The sequence below is a fragment of the Arachis hypogaea genome, chromosome 18, assembly GCF_003086295.3.
Source record: "Arachis hypogaea cultivar Tifrunner chromosome 18, arahy.Tifrunner.gnm2.J5K5, whole genome shotgun sequence".
NCBI classification, from domain to species: Eukaryota; Viridiplantae; Streptophyta; class Magnoliopsida; order Fabales; family Fabaceae; genus Arachis; species Arachis hypogaea.
In genome coordinates, this window is record NC_092053.1 from 128408945 (window position 1) to 128429828 (window position 20884).

Here is a 20884-nt window from a genome sequence, read left to right on the forward strand (position 1 = left end):
TAACAATAAAAATAACACTATCAGATTTTTGGCCTACATACCAAAATAAAGAGAAACAGAAATGGAGGAAACTAGAGGAAGAGGCGAGCAAGATGAAGAAATGACCAGATCTAAGACTCTTCAACGAGAACACATGCTTTTATATATACAAGAACCCTAAATCGGACCCAACGATTAGAGAGATCTGATTCAAATTAAATTTAAAAAATTTAACTCGGACCCTGCGACTTCATTTTAGTGTATATATATATATATATATATATACACAAAACCCATGGTCCGATTTGTATGCTGTGAAATTCAAATTCCAGCAATTGTCAAATCGGACCCTCCGAGAGAAAAGTCTAGGGGGCTAGCAACTTTTTAAAAAGTTGGTCAGCATTTAACCATCCAAAGAAAATTGAATGATCCCACATCATTGGATTTAATCTCACACCATTAAAAATACTATTGATAGCCAATTGATGATTACAAAACACAAAAATTGCTGGCCTCCTAGCACTCCTCCCCTCCGAGTTGTTGGCATATGTTTTAAAGGCAAAGAACTCGGACCATGCGAGTTCTACCCCTGCAAATGACATAAAGTTGTCCCACTCATTGGTGTAGCACGCTCTAATTCCATATCGAAGCACATCACGCTGTTTGGTTCCATAACAAAAAAATTGAGCCACAATAAGTCTAAAGACATTAAATTAATGTATTCTGTATCTTTTTTAACAAAAATAACTTAAAAACACTAACAAAAAATATATTTTATTTTTTATTTTTTATTATATTTATTAAATTTTTATAATTATATTTTTTATTGTTATATTTTTTTCTAAATTTTTTATATAAAAAATTAAAAATAAATTTAACTTTCATAATTTATTCTAATTTATCACAAAATAAAATATAAAAACACTAAATTTTATATCTTAATCTATTATGTTTTATCTTTAGTGTCATATTTTATTTTATTCTAATAACCAAACGTGTGTCGGTGGGTATATATCCGTTTTTCTCTCTGGACCACAGATTTTTCCTATATATGATGAGTAGGCATGATAGAAATTATAACATAGAATCCAATATTGATAAAGAAATAAAGGATGTGTAGTACTAACACTTCAGTACTTGATTGCTTCAAACCTGATGCAAAATTCAACATGCGTCATCGAAACACTGCAAATTTTCATCCTAGTATTTGGAAGGATTATTTCCTTCAATATGCTTCACAATCCATGGTATATATCTCTCTATATACTCGCTTATACATGCATGCAAATGCAATAATAATCAACTGATATATCTTTTATATGGATATAATGCAGGAATTTGATGATGAAACGAAGGCACAAATTGAAAATCTGAAGAAAGAAGTTGTCAAAATGCTTATTGACGCCTCAAAGGCTATTGAAGAAATAGTTGACTTGATTGATTTAATATGTCATTTGGGGATTCATTATCACTTTGAAAGCGAGATTGATGAAGTGCTGCAACAAATTCACAAGAATTATACGAAAAATGGAGAAATAATAATTGTTGATGATAACCTCCATTTACTTGCTTTGCTTTTTAGGTTATTAAGGCAACAAGGATATCACGTTTCACCAAGTATATACCTTTTTCCTATTCTTTTTAGCTTATTTTTATATTTTGGCTTTAAATAATAACCTTAGTTTAATTTTTGTACAATATCTAGATGTGTTCAACAAATACAAGGATGAGAATGGAAATTTCAGTGAAAAACTTGTGAAGGATGTGGAGGGATTGGTAGAGTTGTATGAAGCATGTCATCTCAGAATTCATGGAGAAGAAATATTAGATGAAGCTTATGCATTCGCTTCCACTAAACTTAAATCCATTGCGACCCAATTGAAGCCTTCACTTGCAGCACAAGTCAATTATAGTTTAAAGCAATCTTTACACCGAGGTTTGCCGAGATTGGAGGCACGCCGTTTTATTTCAATATATGAAGAAGATCCAACCCATAATCACACTCTACTCACTCTTGCAAAATTAGATTTTAATTTCCTACAAAACTTGCATCGGAAAGAATTTGGCAACATTTGCAAGTAAGCTCTTTAATTTTTACCACAAAACCATCCTACTTATTCCTACTCGGTTAAATAAGTTTCAAATATAATTCATCATTTTGGTTAAATGTTTATATTGTTCCACAAAAGTTTAAAATGTTTAGTTTCGATATATATTGAGAGTTAGACTGTTAGTTTTTTTTTTTTTTAAATGTTTATGTTATAGGATTGCTGGACTTATCACTCACCTCATTAACCATATCTTTTATTATAAAAAGTTAGGAGTGAAACTCAAATTCGAGACCTCTAGGTGAGAATAATAAGATTAAGATATTTAAGTTATAGCTCGTTGACACCTGATTAACCATATCTTGTGCAAGTTGCATCCTGATGCGCACAAAATAATTAGTTAATAAATTAGTTATTATATTTTTATATATAAATATATATTATTATATAATTTATTTTTAATATATATTCTATCTATACGACTAATTTGATGTTTAATTTTTAATATAAATATAACATAATTAATTTGATAATTACATTTTGAATTTTGAATTCATAATGTGCATGAATTTTGGAGGTGATTCTTTTGCCAATTATTAAATAACTAATTTTTATTCTCTCGTAAGTCTTAACCGAATCAATCACATCAATCACTAAATTTATTTATTTAACTAAACACACCATATTATAATTTATAACCTTGTTATTATATTGTTTTCCAAGAATGCCTCTTGTTCTTGTCATTGTCATTGTGTTGTTGTTCTTTAATTTTAGGTGGTGGAAGAAGCTTGATGTTGCTGCAAATTTTCCATATGCTCGAGATAGAATTGTGGAATGTTGTAACTGGGTTCTAGCGGTTTATTTTGAGCCCCAATATTTTCAAGCTAGAAAAATATTGACAAAACTGGTGGCTGTTACGTCAATTATTGATGATACATACGATGCTTATGGAACTATAGATGAATTGAAACTTTTCACTGAGGCAATTGAAAGGTTGGTAAGAAATGACAGGGTAAAGTATTAAATTGGTTATCTACGTTTGGGCGTAATCCTGTTTTGTTTTTTGAGGTTTAAAGTGTCCTGTTGGAATTCAAAAAAATTTCATTTAGCTTTAATTTAGTCCCATCGTAAGGTCAAAGTTAAATACGGAATGTCCTACATTACGGCAGTATAAGAACAAGGTCGATAATTTAAAGAACAAGTATAAATTTCAAAGGCACAAAATCAACCGTGGATGTATCAATACATTTATTTATCATTCTCCTTAGTTCTATAGAAAATATTTCATTTAAATTATAAAAAGAATGATAAATAAATGTATTGATGCATTTACTGTTAATTTTGTATCTCTGAAACATGTACTTGTTTTCCCGATTATCGACTTTGTTCTTATACTACTGTAATGTAGGACATTCTGTTAATTATTTAACTTTGATCTCACGGTGGGACTAAATTGAAGCTAAATAAATTTTTTTTGGATTTAAATAGAATACTTTAAATCTTAAGAACCAAAACAGAATTACGGCCAAAGTAAAAAACCAATATAATACTTTACCCGAAATTATAAATAGATAATAGTTTTTGTTATGCTAGATAGCCAACCTAATATTTTATACTTTAACTTTAAATAAAATTAATTATATTATCAATTTTTCTATTTTCATTAGATTCTCGCTTTTTTCGAGTTTTTTCTCTCTCAACTCATGATTTTTGTTATTTTTATCTCTTTCATTTATTAACAGAATTAATTAATTTCATTAGTTTATTATCAATTTAAATTGATTTTGAATTTTCTTCTTTTTATTAATTTCAAAATTCTTAAAAAATCTATTGAGGTTGCAACTCAATCAATTTCAGTTTCCAACCATTTGTACATTTTTCCAAAATTTTTCTAATTTTTTCTTTTAAAGAGTTAAAGTAAAAAACCATCCAACATACTCAACAACCAAAACTTTTATTTCTTCATATCTGAAATTCTTAAGGAAAATATCATGCCTTTTTTAGTTTTAAGATTTGAAATTTAATTTAGAATTAATGGTCAGGAGATTTGTGATAGGATATTATTGGTACCAAACTTTCTATGTCGTTTCATTTCAGGTGGGATATTGGCTGTTTGAATGAACTTCCAGAATACATGAAATTAATTTATGACTCTCTCTTCAATATTTTTGAAGAAGCAGAAAGAGAACTTGAAAAGCAAGGAAGAACACATTGCATTAAATATGTCATAAAAGAAGTAAGACCCTCTTTTGACCTTTCTACAATATGTTATTTTTTTTTTATTTTGGTTGTTCACGATATTTTTGCATAAAAAAAAATTCGAATTTATAACACTTGGTTAAACTAACGAGTGAGTTAATCAATAAACTAATCCAAATTGATTTTGATAATATATTACTTGTTTTGTTGTTAAACTTATTCAATTTGGAAACAGAGTGCATCAAACATGTAAATTAATGACATGTGGTCATTTTAAATTTGATAACATCATGTTTTGCTAAATTTATGAAATAGATACTATACGGCCGATCAAGTTTATTTCGTTTGAGCCAATGAGTTATAACTCAAATGACATAATCTCCCCATACTCATTTAAGAGGTTGCGGGTTCGAATCTCATATCTTTAGTAAAAAAAAAAAGAAAGTTTATTTCGTTTGAGGTCTTTTATAGCCAAACTCGAATTAATAATCATTTGAAATTAGATGCAACATTGAATTCAAGAATTGAAATTCGGTTCTTTAATTTTTTTTTTTGGATACATTGATAATATAAATATATATAATAAGATTTGAACCTAAAGTTTCATATAGCTTCTATATGATATAAATCACACAATTATAAATTGACACATTTCACACTCTAATGGTAAATTAGTCTAAATACTTCATGAAGTTCTTTTGTTCCTATGGTTGGCGTGTATATAAAAATAATTGAATTCATCACATTACAACTATTCCGAAACTTATCTAAAACTACGGTAATTTGAATTTGAATGTGAACTCTAGACATTTTTATCTAATAGTATTGCAAGAGATTCTGATATTTAAGTTAGCAAAGATTTTAGAAAAATTTTTAATAGAATAGACTTGAAAAATACTTGAGATGGAGGAGATATTTATATAAACATATAGTGATTACTCCTGTAACCCCCCTATTCTGGTAGGTAGTTATTTCCCCTTTTATCTAAGGACTGCTATGACCCCATATTTAAATATACAGACTTATTTGTAGGTGCAATTTAGATTCTGCGCTGAAGTCAGTTTAAAGAGGTCGGATGCATAGTGTAACACCCTACTACACAGAGTTTTATGCTTAAGTCGTAGAACAGAGGTAGTGTGGTGTTACGGACATCTATAAAGTAAAATATATACATATAATGATGGAAAAGATAATATACTAGGAGCCTTCAAAAAGGGGTAAACAATTATTGCAAAATGAAAAGCGCAACGCTCGAGGAATAGGGTTACTTGCGTGCTAAGAAAACCTAGAAGATGAGGATAAGAATAGATAACAGAGTAAAAGAAGGCCAACAATACAACATAACTAGCTTCCGACTCAGCCTGCGAAGCCAAGGTTGGCCGGAAGATATATGTATATATATATATTCCAAAATACACAAAACACAAAATAAGGCCCTATCTTTCCCTCAACCTCTATGAGGAGCAACATATACAATTTTCTTGGAGAGCAAGCTAAAAACATATATACATATATATAAACAGAAACCCAAAATACACCCAGGAACTACTTCGCTTCAAGGATCCAGACGCCTAGCGAGGAGCCTCTCGACCTGCATTTGAAAAATAACAATACAGTATGGGATGAGAACCAAAGGTTCTCAGCATGGTAAAAGTGTCACACGTATAATAAATAAAGTCATGGGAATGCTAGAGGCAATCCTAGAATTCCGTTATCACAATTACAGAACTTAATTTCTAAGTAAAAGCCATAAATGGGGGTAGGTGTTCTAAGTACACTATAATCACTTGCCTTGAACCTAACACCTAACACTCAACCAATTCACCATTCCTCCGTCCCTCCGTCTTCCATAATTCAGCAGAGACAAGCGACCAAACAAATTCACGCACAAGTAATAAGCAAATAGTGCAGATAGCAAGAATAGCAGGTAGCAGGATATATATATTCAAGTAGGCAATCTCAGATAATGCAGAGCAATCAAAACAAACAAATGCACATGATGCATGCCTGTCCTATGGCTGATGAGGCTCATCTGTCGATTATCCAGCCAACCCGACAAGTCTGAAAACCTTAGACTGTCTCCCGTCGCGCATCCCTATGAGTCTATGCATAGATTTCACATTCATATATCATTCAAATCACTCACTGGGGGCTATCCATACCCAGAAATTTATACGTGCCCGGTCCCCCTTACAACGTAGGGTCAATAGAGTATCGAGATTCAACCTAGAACATGAGGTGGCAAGCCACGGTTCTTACCCAGGAAAACTCGTATCTTAGATATCATTATTCATAAGCCAATTCATAATCATCATCATTATTTAGTCATTCATCAAAGCCATGGCATATTAACTCTTTTCATTAACAACTACCCTTTCACGTTTCTCATCATATCTACCGCTTTCTTCACTCCCAAGTTACCTCAACCTCCTATCTTCTACTATTTACTAAACTTACTAGTAGGATCTAGGATTAACAGAGCAAAAATAGGGAGTTTAGGGTTTAAAATCATGTTCAAAACTGAAAAATAAAGGTGGTGGAAAACAGGGCGTGTGCGCACCTCAGCTGTGCATGCGCCTTAGCTGTGCTAGTGCCACCAACAGAAGGCTCATCCTAGTGTGTGCAAGCGCACAGAAGTGTGCGTACACACACTTTATGAAAAATTCTGGGTGTGCGTGCACACAGAGGCGTGCGTACGCATAAGTTGAATTTTGCCTTTGTTGGGTGCGTGCGCATAGACCTGTGCGTGGGCACACATCAAAAAATTTGGTTCTGCTGCAACATTTAAAATTTCAGTTTTTCGCACCAAATTTTCAGCATCCATAACTTCCTTTAAAAAATTCGATTTTCCGCAAATTTTATATCGATTTTCAAGCTTATCAAACACCCTTAAATTTAAAACAAACTTCATTTGCATTCAAAATTTGAGGAGCAAGTTATGGACTTCCAAAGTTCATTAAAATTCACTTTTTACCAAAAACAGCCCAAACCTTATTTTTGCCAAAACCATATATCCCTCCCAAAACTCATTTCCAGCCAACCTAATATACCACAATCATCAATATAAACAGCCCTTAACCATAGCATAGCCATTCAACCACAACCATGTTGTTACTTTGCCAAAATCATGATTCCTTCATCCATCATTATCATACTAATATACATATATAAACACATTCAATCAACAACCAAATCTCAAGAATAACCATCAACTAACCATATTTCTCAACATAATTTCAACATCCACCTATTAACATCATAAAACCAGTCATTTAGAACATGCAACCATTTCAACTTATCCTATAATGCTCTAACCTCAGTTTTCACAAAACCTTATATGTTAAACGCGCGAAACCTAAACCATACCTTGGCCGATCAGTTTATTCAACCCAAGGCAGCCTCACAAACTAGAACACAGCCCTCCAAGCTCAAAGAAACCAGCCACAAACCGAGCTTTACTCACCAATAAGCCTCCAAATGCTCACTTTTCAATCCCAATGCATATATATGAACTCAATTCACACCTAATTTACATATATACCCTAAATTCAGCTTCTTCATACTAAAATCAAAATTGATTAGGGTTTAGGTTACTCTTACCGTACCCACACGCATAGCGACTCAAGCCCAATATGTTTCGGAAGCTAAATCGAACCTAAAACACCAAATTGGGCAAGATTATATCACAAGGGTTCAATTTCACCATAAGAAAGGGGGTAGAGATTCTAAAACAAAATGGAGCTTACCAGTAAAATTGATCCAACAGAATTGTAGAGCTCAACGCGTGGCCGCAAACAGTGCGGCAATCAGAGCTCAAACGAGGAAGCTTTGGTGGATCAAAGATTGATGAGGGTTTGGGAGTTCTTCTTCCTCCCCAAATCTGTTAGCTTCGTTGGGTATGAAATGAGGAAGAAGAAGCTTCTGTTTCTTTTAAATTATGGGTCCGATTGGACCCACTGGCCCGTTTTGGGCCCCGGTTCAACCGGTTCGGCCCATCAGATCCAACTTTGGGCCAAATTTTCGAAATTGGTATCAAAATTCTCATTTTGATGAGCTCTATCCTATTTTGATATTAGTTTTTCATTTTTAATTTTTGTAATTAAAATTTAATTTATTAACTAATTATTTACCGATTTTAACGGGGTTTACATCCTACCCACTTAATTAGGAATTTTGTCCTCAAAATTCAGAGTGAGTTACCTAAAAAGAGGTGTGGGTAGTCCTTCCGTATCTCAGACTCAAGCTCCCAGGTATGTTCTTCAATACCAGCCCGACTCCAAGCTACTTTTACCAAAGAAACCTCTTTTCCGTGTAAACGCTTGATGTTGGTATCATCGATCCTAACCAAAGTTACTGGAAGCGTCAAATCTTCTCTCACTTGAACTGATTCCGGCTCTAGGACATGACTAGGATCAAAAATGTATTTACAAAGCTGCGATACGTAAAATACGTCATGCAGGTTCGAAAGATGTGGTGGTAAAGCGATCCTATACGCCACTGGTCTAATTCTCTTCAGGATTTCAAACGGCCCAATGTAACGGGGATTTAATTTCTTAGTTTTGATGGACCTCCCTATTCCAGTGGTTGGAACAACCTTCAGGAAGATGTGTTTTCCTTCCTCAAATTCTAAAGGCTTCCGCCTTCGGTCAGCATAGCTCTTCTGACGGCTTTGAGCTTCAAGCATTCGACTCCGAATTTTCTTTATTTGCTCAGTGGTTTCACTTAACATTTCAGGTCCTATCAGGCTCTTTTCTCCTGCTTCATAACAACATAATGGAGACTGACATTTTCTTCCATACAAAGCCTCATATGGAGCCATTCCAATACTTGCATGATAGCTGTTGTTATAAGCGAATTCCACCAGAGGCATATATCGATCCCAACTCACCGGCTGGTCCAAAACACAAGCTCGTAGCATATCTTCCAAGGTTTGGATTGTTCTTTCTGATTGGCCATCCGTCTGAGGATGATATGCGGTACTTAGGCTTAATTGAGTGCAAAAAGATCGCTGAAATACTCCCCAGAACCGTGATGTAAAGCGAGGGTCTCTATCAGATACAATGGTGGAAGGTACGCCATGTAACCTCACAATCTCCTTTATGTATAACCGCGCCAACTCCTCCATAGTACAACTTATCCGAATAGGCAGAAAATGAGCTGACTTGGTCAGTCGATCTACAACCACCCAAATAGCATCACAACCTGTCCGAGTCCTAGGTAAACCCAACACAAAATCCATAGCAATGCTCTCCCATTTCCACTGTGGAATATCCAATGGTTGAAGGGTTCCTGCTGGTCTTTGGTGTTCAATTTTAACTTTCTGACAAGTTAGGCATTTGAAAACATGCAATGCCACATCATTTTTCATCCTTGGCCACCAGAACATCGTCTTTAGGTCTTGGTATATCTTGGTGCTTCCCGGATGAATGGAGAACCCGCTCTTGTGAGCTTCCTCCAGTATGCTCTGTCGCAAATCCCCGACATCTGGCACAATTATCCGACCCTTGAACCTCCACAATCCATCCTTATCTTCTGACACTCTCCACTGCTTGCCTTTCTCAATCGCCGGCAAAATCTTATACAATTCTTGGTCATTCTGATGAGCCTTTAGTAGTTCGGCCTTGAAGTCGCTTGAAATCTATAACTGGCTTAGGCATAAAGTCCCAAACTCTTCTCTGATTCCCAGTTTCAATCCTTGGAAGGCTCTTAGCAACTCTTCCTCTCTTAGCATCATCCAAGCAGCACATAGGGATTTCCTACTCAGGGAATCCGCCACCACATTCCCCTTTCCCAGATGGTAGTTCAACTCGAAATAATAATCCTTTAGGTGTTCCATTCACCTCCTCTGACGCATATTCAGCTCTTTTTGTTCAAATAGGTACTTCAAACTCCTATGGTCTGAGAAGACTTGGAATTTCACACCATAGAGATAATGCCTCCAAATCTTCAAAGCAAAGACAATGGCTGCAAGCTCCAAATAGTGAGTTTGATAGTTTCTTTTATGTGGCCTTAACTGACATGAGGCATAAGCTACAACTTTATGATGCTGCATTAACACGCATCCTAAACCCTTCAAGGACGCATCACAGCATACTTCGAATGGTTCTCTCGGCTCAGGCAACACCAATACGGGTGAAGTAGTCAATCTCTGTTTCAACGCAAGGAAACTCTCCTCGCACTCAGGAGTCCATTCAAAAGGAACATCCTTCCGAGTCAGCTTGGTCAAAGGCAAAGCGATTTGTGAAAACCCTTTAATGAACCTCCAGTAGTAGCCTGCCAATCCTAAGAAACTCCTGATCTCCGTTACTGAAGTTAATCGCTCCCAATTCATCACCGCCTCAACCTTAGTAGGATCCACTGCTATTCCTTGCTTACTCACCACATGACCAAGAAATTTTACTTCAGACTTCCAGAACTCACACTTGGATAGCTTGGCATACAACTTCCTATCCTTCAGGATTTGCAGCACTGTTCGCAAGTGTTCTGCATGCTCATCTTCTGTCTTAGAGTAGATAAGAATGTCGTCGATAAATACAACAACAAACTTGTCTAGATATGGATGGAAAATCCTGTACATATGATCCATGAATATCGCCGGAGCATTAGTTAGTCCGAAGGACATCACTGTGTATTCATAGTGACCATAGCGCATTCTGAAGGCAGTTTTAGGAATATCCTCATCTCTAACCCTTATCTGGTGGTATCCGGATCGTAGATCAATCTTAGGGAACACACCGGCTCCCTGTAAATGGTCTATCAGGTCATCAATCCTTGGCAACGGATATTTATTCTTCACAGTAATCTTATTTAGCTACCTATAGTCAACACATAAGTGCATACTCCCATCTTTCTTCTTCACCAGTAGCACTGGCGCGCCCCACGAAAAAACACTTGGTCGGATAAAGTTTTTTCCCAACAGATCCTCCAGTTGAGACTTCAATTCGGCCATTTCTAGAGGTGATATCCTATAAGGAGCACTCGAGATTGGTCCGGCCCCAAGTACTAACTCAATAGCAAATTCAACTTCTCGGTTAGGTCGAAATTCCTTAATATCATCCGGAAACACCTCTGGAAACTCACACACAACCGGAATTTGCTCCAAGCTTTGAATATCACCCGAAACACCCACAGCTAACAACAATATTCCTTGACATTCGGCCCCAGAACAATTCACTGTCATGGAATTCAGGTAGTAGTTATTCACCACAATCGGCCCCTCAGTGTCTTCAGGCATGAAACACACTATTTTTGTAGAGCAATCCAGTAGAAGATGGTTCTTGGATAACCAGTCCAATCCCAAAATGAGATCAAGACCAGTCATCGGCAAACAAATTAAGTTATGCACGAAGTCACGCTGTTGTATTCGAAAGGGAACTTGGGGGCACCCTAACCTAGTCACCATAGCCTCGTGGGTGGCATTATACACCTTTAAATCATACTCCAGGACTACTATTTTCAAGCCTAACTCATCAGTCTTCTCAAATTCAATAAAAGAATGTGTAGCTCCAGAATCAAACAAAGCATTCAAAGTTTTACCAGCCATCTCACAGTTACCTCTGATCAATGTCTCTGACCCCTCAATGCCTACTGAAGAAGTAGTGTACACTCTCCCTGGCTATTGCACTCTACCTGTCTCATACCTCTTCTTCTCTGGGCAACTATTAGCCAAGTGGAATAACAGACTTCCGTCCCAAACCTGCATGGCCCAGAATGGTACTTCCCACATCTGTGGCAACTCACATCCTGTTGTGGCTGCTTTCCTTGTCTCCTTCCCTGATTAGCATTGGCATTTGGCCTCCTGAAGCTGCCTTGCCCCTGATTATTCTGAGGGACAAAGCTGCCACGCTTAAACTGTCTGCCCCTAGGTGCAAAATTCCTCCCTGTGGTCCTCTAGAATGGCATCCTCATACTCCCTTTTTCTGCTGCAGCCCTTCTAACACAATTCTTAGCCACCCTGCTCTTATTCACAAGCTCAGAGAACACCCGAATCTCCATAGGTGCTACAAAGCTCTGAATGTCACTCCGAAGGCCTCCTTCATACTTTATGCACTTCCACTCAGCAAAGTCCTCAGGAGCTGCCTGACAGATACGTGAAAAGCGGCACAATTCATCAAATTTACTGATGTACTCAGTAATGGTCATCTGGCCTTGTTTCAGTTGAAGCAATTCAAGTTCTTTTGCGTTTCTAACTGAGTTGGGGAAGTACTTCTTATAAAACTCCTCTCGGAACAACTCCCAAGAGATCACAACCCCGTCAGGCTGCAGAATGCACCTCATGCCCTGCCACCAATGCTGAGCTTCACCATGCAGCTGGTAGGTTCCAAACTCAACCCACTGCTCATCAGGAACCTGCTGGGCCTATAATGCTCGCTCAATAGCCTGTATCTAGTTATCAGCATCAGTAGGATTCGAGGTCCCTCTGAAGGTCGGAGGGTGAGCCTTCAGGAAAGAGGAAAGCGTCATAGGACCATTCTCTCCATTGTTTCCATTGTTTCCGTTATTCATTTGGTTTTCCAGAGCCTCGTCCGTAGCTTGCATTGTTGCTGCCATATTACCTAAGGCGGCCATGAAGTCTACAGGGTTGAGAGTATTTCTTGAAGCTTCGAGCATAGCATTGCCTATTCTGCCTCTACCTCGCCGGCGTCCGCGTCCGCGAGTCGACATTTGGTCCCTATACACACCAAACAAATGATATCAAGTTGATCAGTCTCAATATCGCAAGTCTAGTGCTTTAAGTCCCAAATGCATGCTCACGAACATTTATGCCATATATATCAGTTAGATATCATACTAGCACATAGACACATACACAGAGAATGCACAGAAGCACAGTCAGTCCGTCCTCAGGCTCTACAGGAACGAACTGCTCTGATACCATAATGTAACACCCTACTACATAGAGTTTTATGATTAAGTCGTAGAACAGAGGTAGTGTGGTGTTACGGACTTCTATAAAGTAAAATATATACATATAATGATGGAAAAGATAATATACTAGGGGCATTGAAAAACGGGTAAACAATTATCGCAAAATGAAAAGCGCAACACTCAAGGAATAAGATTACTTGAGTGCTAAGAAACCTAGAAGATGAGGATAAGAATAGATAACAGAGTAAAAGAAGGCTAACAATACAACATAACTAGCTTCCGACTCAGCCTCTGGCCGGAAGATATATATATATATATATATATATATATATATATATATATATATATATATATATATATATATATATATATATATATATATATATATATAATAAAGCCCTATCTCTCCCTCAACCTCTATGAAGAGCAACATATACAATTTTCTTGGAGAGCAAGCTAAAAACATATATACATATATATATAAATAGAAACCCAAAAAACACCCAGGAACTACTTCACTTCAAGGATCCAGACGCCTAGCGAGGAGCCTCTCGACCTGCATCTGAAAAATAACAACACAGTATGGGATGAGAACCAGAGGTTCTCAGCATGGTAAAGGTGCCACGCGTATAATAAATAAGATCCTGAGAATGCCAGAGGCAATCCTAGAACTCCATTATCACAATTACAGAACTTAATTTCTAAGTAAAAGCCATAAATGGGGGTAGGTGTTCTAAGTACACTATAATCACTTGCCTTGAACCTAACACCTAACACTCAACCAATTCACCATTCCTCCGTCCCTCCGTCTTCCATAATTCAGTAGAGACAAGCGACCAAACAAATTCACACACAAGTAATAAGCAAATAGTGCAGATAGCAAGAATAGCAGGTAGCAGTATATATATATATATATATATATATATATATATATATATATATATATATATATATATATATATATATATATATATATATATATATATATATATATTCAAGTAGGCAATCTCAGATAATGTATAGCAATCAAAACAAACAAATGCACATGATGCATGCCTGTCCTATGGCTGATGAGGCTCATCTGTCGGTTATCCAGCCAACCCGACAAGTCCAAAAACCTTAAACTGTCCCCCGTTGCGCATCCCCATGAGTCTATGCATAGATTTCACATTCATATATCATTCAAATCACTCACTGGGGGCTATCCATACCCGGGAATTTATATGTTCCCGGTCACCCTTACGATGTAGGGTCAACAGAGTATCGAGATTCAATCTGGAACACGAGGTGGCAAGCCACGGTTCTTACCCAGGAAAACTCGTATCTCAGATATCATTATTTATAAGCCAATTCATAATCATCATCATTATTTAGCCATTCATCAAAGCCATGGCATATTAACTCATTTCATTAACAACTACCCTTTCACGTTTCTCATCATATCTACCTCTTTCTTCACTCCCAAGTTACCTCAACCTCCTATCTTCTGCTATTTACTAAAATTACTAGTAGGATCTAGGATTAACAGGGCAAAAATAGGGAGTTTAGGATTTAAATCATGTTTAAAACAGAAAAATAAAGGTGCTGGAAAACAGGGCGTGTGCGTACGCACACACCTGTGCATGCGCACAGCTTAACAAGAAAGCAGCACGTGTGCATACGCACGAATACGTGCTTGCGCACACATTCCTTAGTGTGCATGCGCCTCAGCTGTGCTAGCGCCACCAACAGAAGGCTCATCCTAGCGTATGCGTACGCACACTTTATGAAAAATGCTAGGTGTGCGTGCGCAGAGAGGCGTTCGTACGCACAAGTTGAATTTTTTCTTTGTTGGGTGCATGCGCACAGACCTGTGCGTGGGCACACATCAGAAAATCTGGTTCTGCTGCAACATTTAAAATTTCAATTTTTCGTACCAAATTTTCGGCATCCATAACTTTCTCTACAAAATTCAGTTTTCCGCAAACTTTACATCAATTTCAAGCTTATCAAACACCCTTTAATTTAAAACAAACCTCGTTTGTATTTAAAATTTGAGGAGCAAGTTATGGACTTCCAAAGTTCATTAAAATTCACTTTTTACCAAAAATACCCCAAATCTTATTTTCACCAAAACCACATATCCCTCCCAAAACTCATTTCCAGCCAACCTAATATACCACAATCATCAATATAAACAGCCCTTAACCATAGCATAGCCATTCAACCACAACCATGTTGTTACTTTGCCAAAATCATGATTCCTTCATCCATCATTATCATACTAATATACATATATAAACACACTCAATCAACAACCAAATCTCAAGAAGCACCATCAACTAACCATATTTCTCAACATAATTTCAACATCCACCTATTAACATCATAAAACCAGTCATTTAGAACATGCAACCATTTCAATTTATCCTAGAATGCTCTAACCTTAGTTTTCACAAAACCTTATATGTTAAACGCGCGAAACCTAAACCATACCTTAGCCGATCACTTTATTCAACCCAAAGCAGCCTCACAAGCTAGAACACAGCCCTCCAAACTCAAAGAAACCAGCCACAAACCGAGCTTTACTCACCAATAAGCCTCCAAATGCTCACTTTTCAATCCCAATGCATATATATGAACTCAATTCACACCTAATATACATATATACCCCAAATTCAATTTCTTCATACTAAAATACAAATTGATTAGGGTTTAGGTTACTCTTACTGTACCCACACGCATAGCGACTCAAGCCCAATATGTTCCAGAAGCTAAATCGAACCTAAAACACCAAATTGGGTAAGATTATATCACAAGGGTTCAATTTCACCTTAAGAAAGGGGGTAGAGATTCTGAAACAAAAATGGAGCTTACCGGTGAAATTGATCCAACAGAATTGTAGAGCTCGACGCGCTGGACGCGTGGCCGCAAACAGTGCGGCAATCGGAGCTCAAACGAGGAAGCTATGGTGGATCAAAGATTGATGAGGGTTTGGGAGTTCTGCTTCTTTTAAATTATATCTGTTGGCTTCATTGGGTATGAAATAAGGAAGAAGAAGCTTCTGTTTCTTTTAAATTATGGGTCCGGTTAGACCCACGGGCCTGTTTTGGGCCCCGGTTCAACTGGTTCGGCCCATTCGGTCCAACTTTGGGCCAAATTTTCGAAATTGGTATCAAAATTCTCTTTTTGACGAGCTCTATCCTATTTTGATATTAGTTTTATATTTTTAATTTTCGTAATTAAAATTCAATTTATTAACTAATTATTTATCGATTTTAGCGGGATTTACACAAAGTCATTGTAGAATTTGGTCTTATCTTACTTTTGGATCTAACTTCTAGTTTTAGCCTAAGATATGAACAACATTTCAAATACACTATTATCAATAATGATTTTGTTACATAATATGTGTTGAATGGCAGTTTCAAAAGACAATCCAGGCCTACATGACTGAGGTCAAATGGTTGAATAACAAGTATATACCAACAATGGCAGAGTACATCCAAACATCAGCAATATCATCTGGTTATCCGTTGCTCATAGCAATTTCCTATGTTGGCATGGGAGATATAGCCACAAAAGACATCTTTAAATGGGTAACAAATAAACCCAAAATTGTTACAGCTTCTGCAAATATGTGCAGGATCATGGATGACATTGTCTCTAATGAGGTATAGTCATGTGCAAAAGTTCTTTATTTTGATATTATAATTGAATTTTTCTTATTATTTAGTCTTGTGAAAGTTATTTTAAAAGTTAAATCTCATTGAACAGTTTGAACAGAAAAGAGAACATATTGCCTCAATAATAGAATGCTACATGAGAGATTGTGGTGTATCTAAAGAAGAAGCCATTCAAGAATTGCAAAAGAGAGTTACAGATGCTTGGAAGGATATAAATGAGGAATTCCTGAAGCCAACAGAAGTTCCAAGGCTGTTTCTAATGAATATTCTCAACATGTCACGATTTATGGATGTGATGTACAAAGATGAAGATTGCTACACTCATGCTGAAGGAAAAATGAAGAAATGCATTCAAGCTTTGTTTGTTGATCCAGTGCCAATAATATGAGAAAGAAGCATCTTAATTGTTTGCTTGGACCATTAAATTGTTAGAAATGAGAAAAAAAATTTAATTCTTTAGTGTATTTGGCAAAATTTTAACATTTAAAGTAAAAATATTAAAAAAATAAAAAATATTTTTATATTAATATTGTACTCAAATATAATTGTTAAATAAAAAAATATTTTTACATAAGATATCTAAACATAAAATTGTTTGTAGCTCATCCAAACAAATTCTAAAACCTTGTATATATTTAACCTTTCCTTCTCAAAATGAAGAAAATACACTAAACCTTGTATATGCCTAAGCAAAAGTAATATCTAATAAAATATATTGGCGCAACTCATAAATCTGAACTTCAATCTTGATATATTGGCGCAACTCATAAATCGAATCAAGTGAAGGCTTTGTAGTATTTGCTAGAATTTTGACTTCTTTTTAATATTTGACCTCTTTATATAAGGAAAATACGCTAAAATTTCATATAGCTTTTACATGATACAAATCACACAATTATAAATTGACACATTTCACACTCTAATGATAAATTAGTCTAAATACTTCATGAAGTTCTTTTGTTCCTGGGTTGGCGTGTATATAAAAATAATTGAATTCATCACATTACAACTATTTCGAAATTTATCTAAAAACTACGGTAATTTAAGTTTGAATGTGAAGTCCAAACATTTTTAAGTGAAAAAATACATGCTTTTGTCTGAGTATTTTGTGAAAAGGTATGAAATAGTAATATAAAGGATTCTGATAGTTAAGTTAACAAAGATTTTAGACTAATTTTTAGTAAATTAGAGTTGAAAAATACTTGAGACGAAAGAGATATTTATATAAACATATAATGATTACTCCTATATTTAAATATATGGGCTTATTTTGTTATATAATGTGTTGAATAACAGTTTCAGAAGACAATCCAGACCTACATGAATGAAGTCAAATAGTTAAATAACAAGTATATACCAACAATGACAGAATACATCAAAACATCAACAATAACATCTGGTTATCCGATGCTAATAACAGCTTCTTATATTGGCATGAAAGATATGGCTACAGAAGACATCTTCCAATGGGTAACAAGTAAACCCAAAATTGTTACAGCTTCCACAATTATTTTCAGGTTCATGGATGACATTGTCTCTAATGAGGTATATTTATGTGCAATATACAAACTCAACACAAAAGTTTAACTACCATACTAAATATATACAAAATTAGCCACTATTTAATTTAACATTTAATTAAAATTTTGGTGTTTGCTACGGTACGATTATAAATTCATACGTACCGATACGTTTAAAATATGGACAAGTAGTAACAAGTCATGTGGAATTTATTTTTCACGTCAGCATTTATTTTTTTTTTTAAATATATATTATATCACCACTTTTACTAATATACCTCTTTAATTAAATAAAAATAAAAATATATTTTTTATTTAATTTTATAAAAAGTCTTAAATATCCTTATTTTATTTGATTAGACAAAAATACCCTTTTAAATCAATCAAATTTTAGAATTCAATTAATCCTAATTTTATAGTTTCAATTAATTTAAACAACAAAACAAAAACATATTAAAAAAAACAAAAATCAATTGTTCTTCGTCTTCTTCAATTCCCCTAATCATTTATCCTCCTCTGAAGCAAAGGAAAACATATCAAAAAAATAAAAAATCAATCTGTTCTTCATCTTTTTCTAATATCATTCGTGTCCCCCTCCCCTCTGAAGCACACCAAAACAGCGAAACCCTAACAATAATTGACTATATTGATCTAGGTAGCTAGCCACCCACGAAATTTAAAGAACTTAAAGGGGAAGGAAGGCTAAACCACTCAACTGGTTAAACGCTGCGTCTTTTTCCTCTATGGAAGTTCTTTGAATGCCCCTTTGCCCTCCATCATCGAGCTTCGTCCAGCCGTCGTCGCCCAGCGCCTCTCCCTTTCTGGCAGCCACCGCTTCTTCCTCCACTCCTCCCTGTCTGCATCATCAAGAATGGAGCCTCTGACTCAGGTTGGTTCTTGATTTTTTTGGTCTGATTTTTCACTGCTTCTATTTGTTTTTCTATTCTGTTCTTGAGTTAATTTTATTCTCTTAAGAAGCTAATTTTGTGCTGAATCAATTGATTGAGAACTGAGATTAGTTTTGGTGTTAATGTATGAGGATAGTTTTGTTCTTTTGTTCCTTTTTTAATTTTCATATAATTGTTGAGTTATTATGTTCTGTATTCTGATTTTGTTCTTGTGTTAAAAACCAATAAGTAAGATATGCAAGTGTACTGTTTGTCAAATTAGAAGTAAGAGTATCATTGGATTATAAATATGATACACTTAGAATATTATTGTGATATGTATGTGAAGTGTAATTACTCAAGGCTATTCTCAATTGGATAGCGTCACACCTCTCTATAACTCAGGAGCTGAAAATACCCGTTAGTATTGGACTATTCTCTATTGGTGGACACGTGGAGAAAGAAGTTGAAATCAAGGAGATCCGATCCGCCACAGTTCTAGGATTTGAGGATCCCACCCAGGACATGATGATTTTGTAATAGGTTGATGGTATTAATAGGAGAATAAGATATCAGGAAGGGTGTGTTTAGTTAATGTGAATGGTCGCCCTTTCCCTCTTATTTTTCTTCAATATTTCGGTTTCTTTTCTCCCTACTTACTTGAGCAATTGAGACCCAATTGGCTCTACTTCTTTTCCCTTGTAAGAAACACATCACTGATAATACTAGTACAAAGAATTACATCTTCCTTATTGCTTCCTTTTTTATTTACTTTTTTGTGTTCCTTACTTGGAGAGTGAGTATTTAATGCGTATCTAGTGAAAGAGAAAGCTGTTTGTGTACCTAGATAATTCGAATATTTATGATCAAGGTTTGATCAAGAAATTGGAAGTGTTTGATGGGCTTGCAATGTCAATTAGAAATGGCCACATTGATACTGCAGAGCTTAGAACCGAAAGTGAGCTATCATAGGTTTGGTAATCTGTTTCCTTTCTATATAAATTTTGGCAACAACAACAAAAAAATTTTAATTTATTTTTTAACTTGTTATGTTTTGGGGTGATGGAGGGGAAATCAGACACTCTTTAGTGGGATTGAACTCTAATTTTATCCCTTATCTAGAAGACTAGTCAATAAGTTGGTCTTTCTATGAGTTTCCCATGGATAACGAAGTTTATAATGATAATATGAACAGTTTGGCTACAGAGAGTTCCATTGATGGCAACGCTGCATGGGTGAGAACTTGCTTGCCAATGGTGTACTTTTCTTTTCACAATGACTTGACAAAATTGAAAGATTAAATTATGATATTTTTCGTTGAACAAAAGAGTTGTCCTGGGATACAAATGTTCTTGACCAGTTAATTTAGTAGGGTCTTTATTAGTCTAAAGCTGTTTGATTATTTTCATCATAAGCCAAGTAAAGTAATAATTTAACCAAAATTTTGTTAGTTATTGAAGTGGTACACTTTAAGATTGGATTTTGCCTTCATAATATACATGCTGTGTCATATGGCTGCAATTGTTGTATAATATCTACAATCATATGAAGCAACTCAATTTAGATGGTAGGGTATCAACATAATATGTGCCAACAGTCATGCTTTTTTCAATTGTACAAACAGATGGAGAAGGAAAAACTGAGATACAAGCTAGTCCAGTTACTCCAACTTTGAAAGAACTGCAACTTCTAAAAAGGTATAAGGTCACATAGTGTAG

At 35.5% G+C, this 20884-nt stretch overlaps 1 protein-coding gene across 1 annotated transcript; it reads left to right on the plus strand.

Moving 5' to 3' along the window:
• Positions 1-970: 970 nt before the first annotated feature.
• On the plus strand, positions 971-17286 carry LOC112770650 (probable terpene synthase 2). Its single transcript, XM_025814975.3, has 7 exons — positions 971-1226; positions 1314-1596; positions 1685-2057; positions 2802-3020; positions 4125-4263; positions 16499-16747; positions 16851-17286. Exons 1-7 carry the CDS (start codon positions 1092-1094, stop codon positions 17145-17147), a joined length of 1695 nt encoding a protein of 564 aa, XP_025670760.1. The 5' UTR covers positions 971-1091; the 3' UTR covers positions 17148-17286.
• The last annotated feature ends 3598 nt before the right edge of the window (positions 17287-20884 follow it).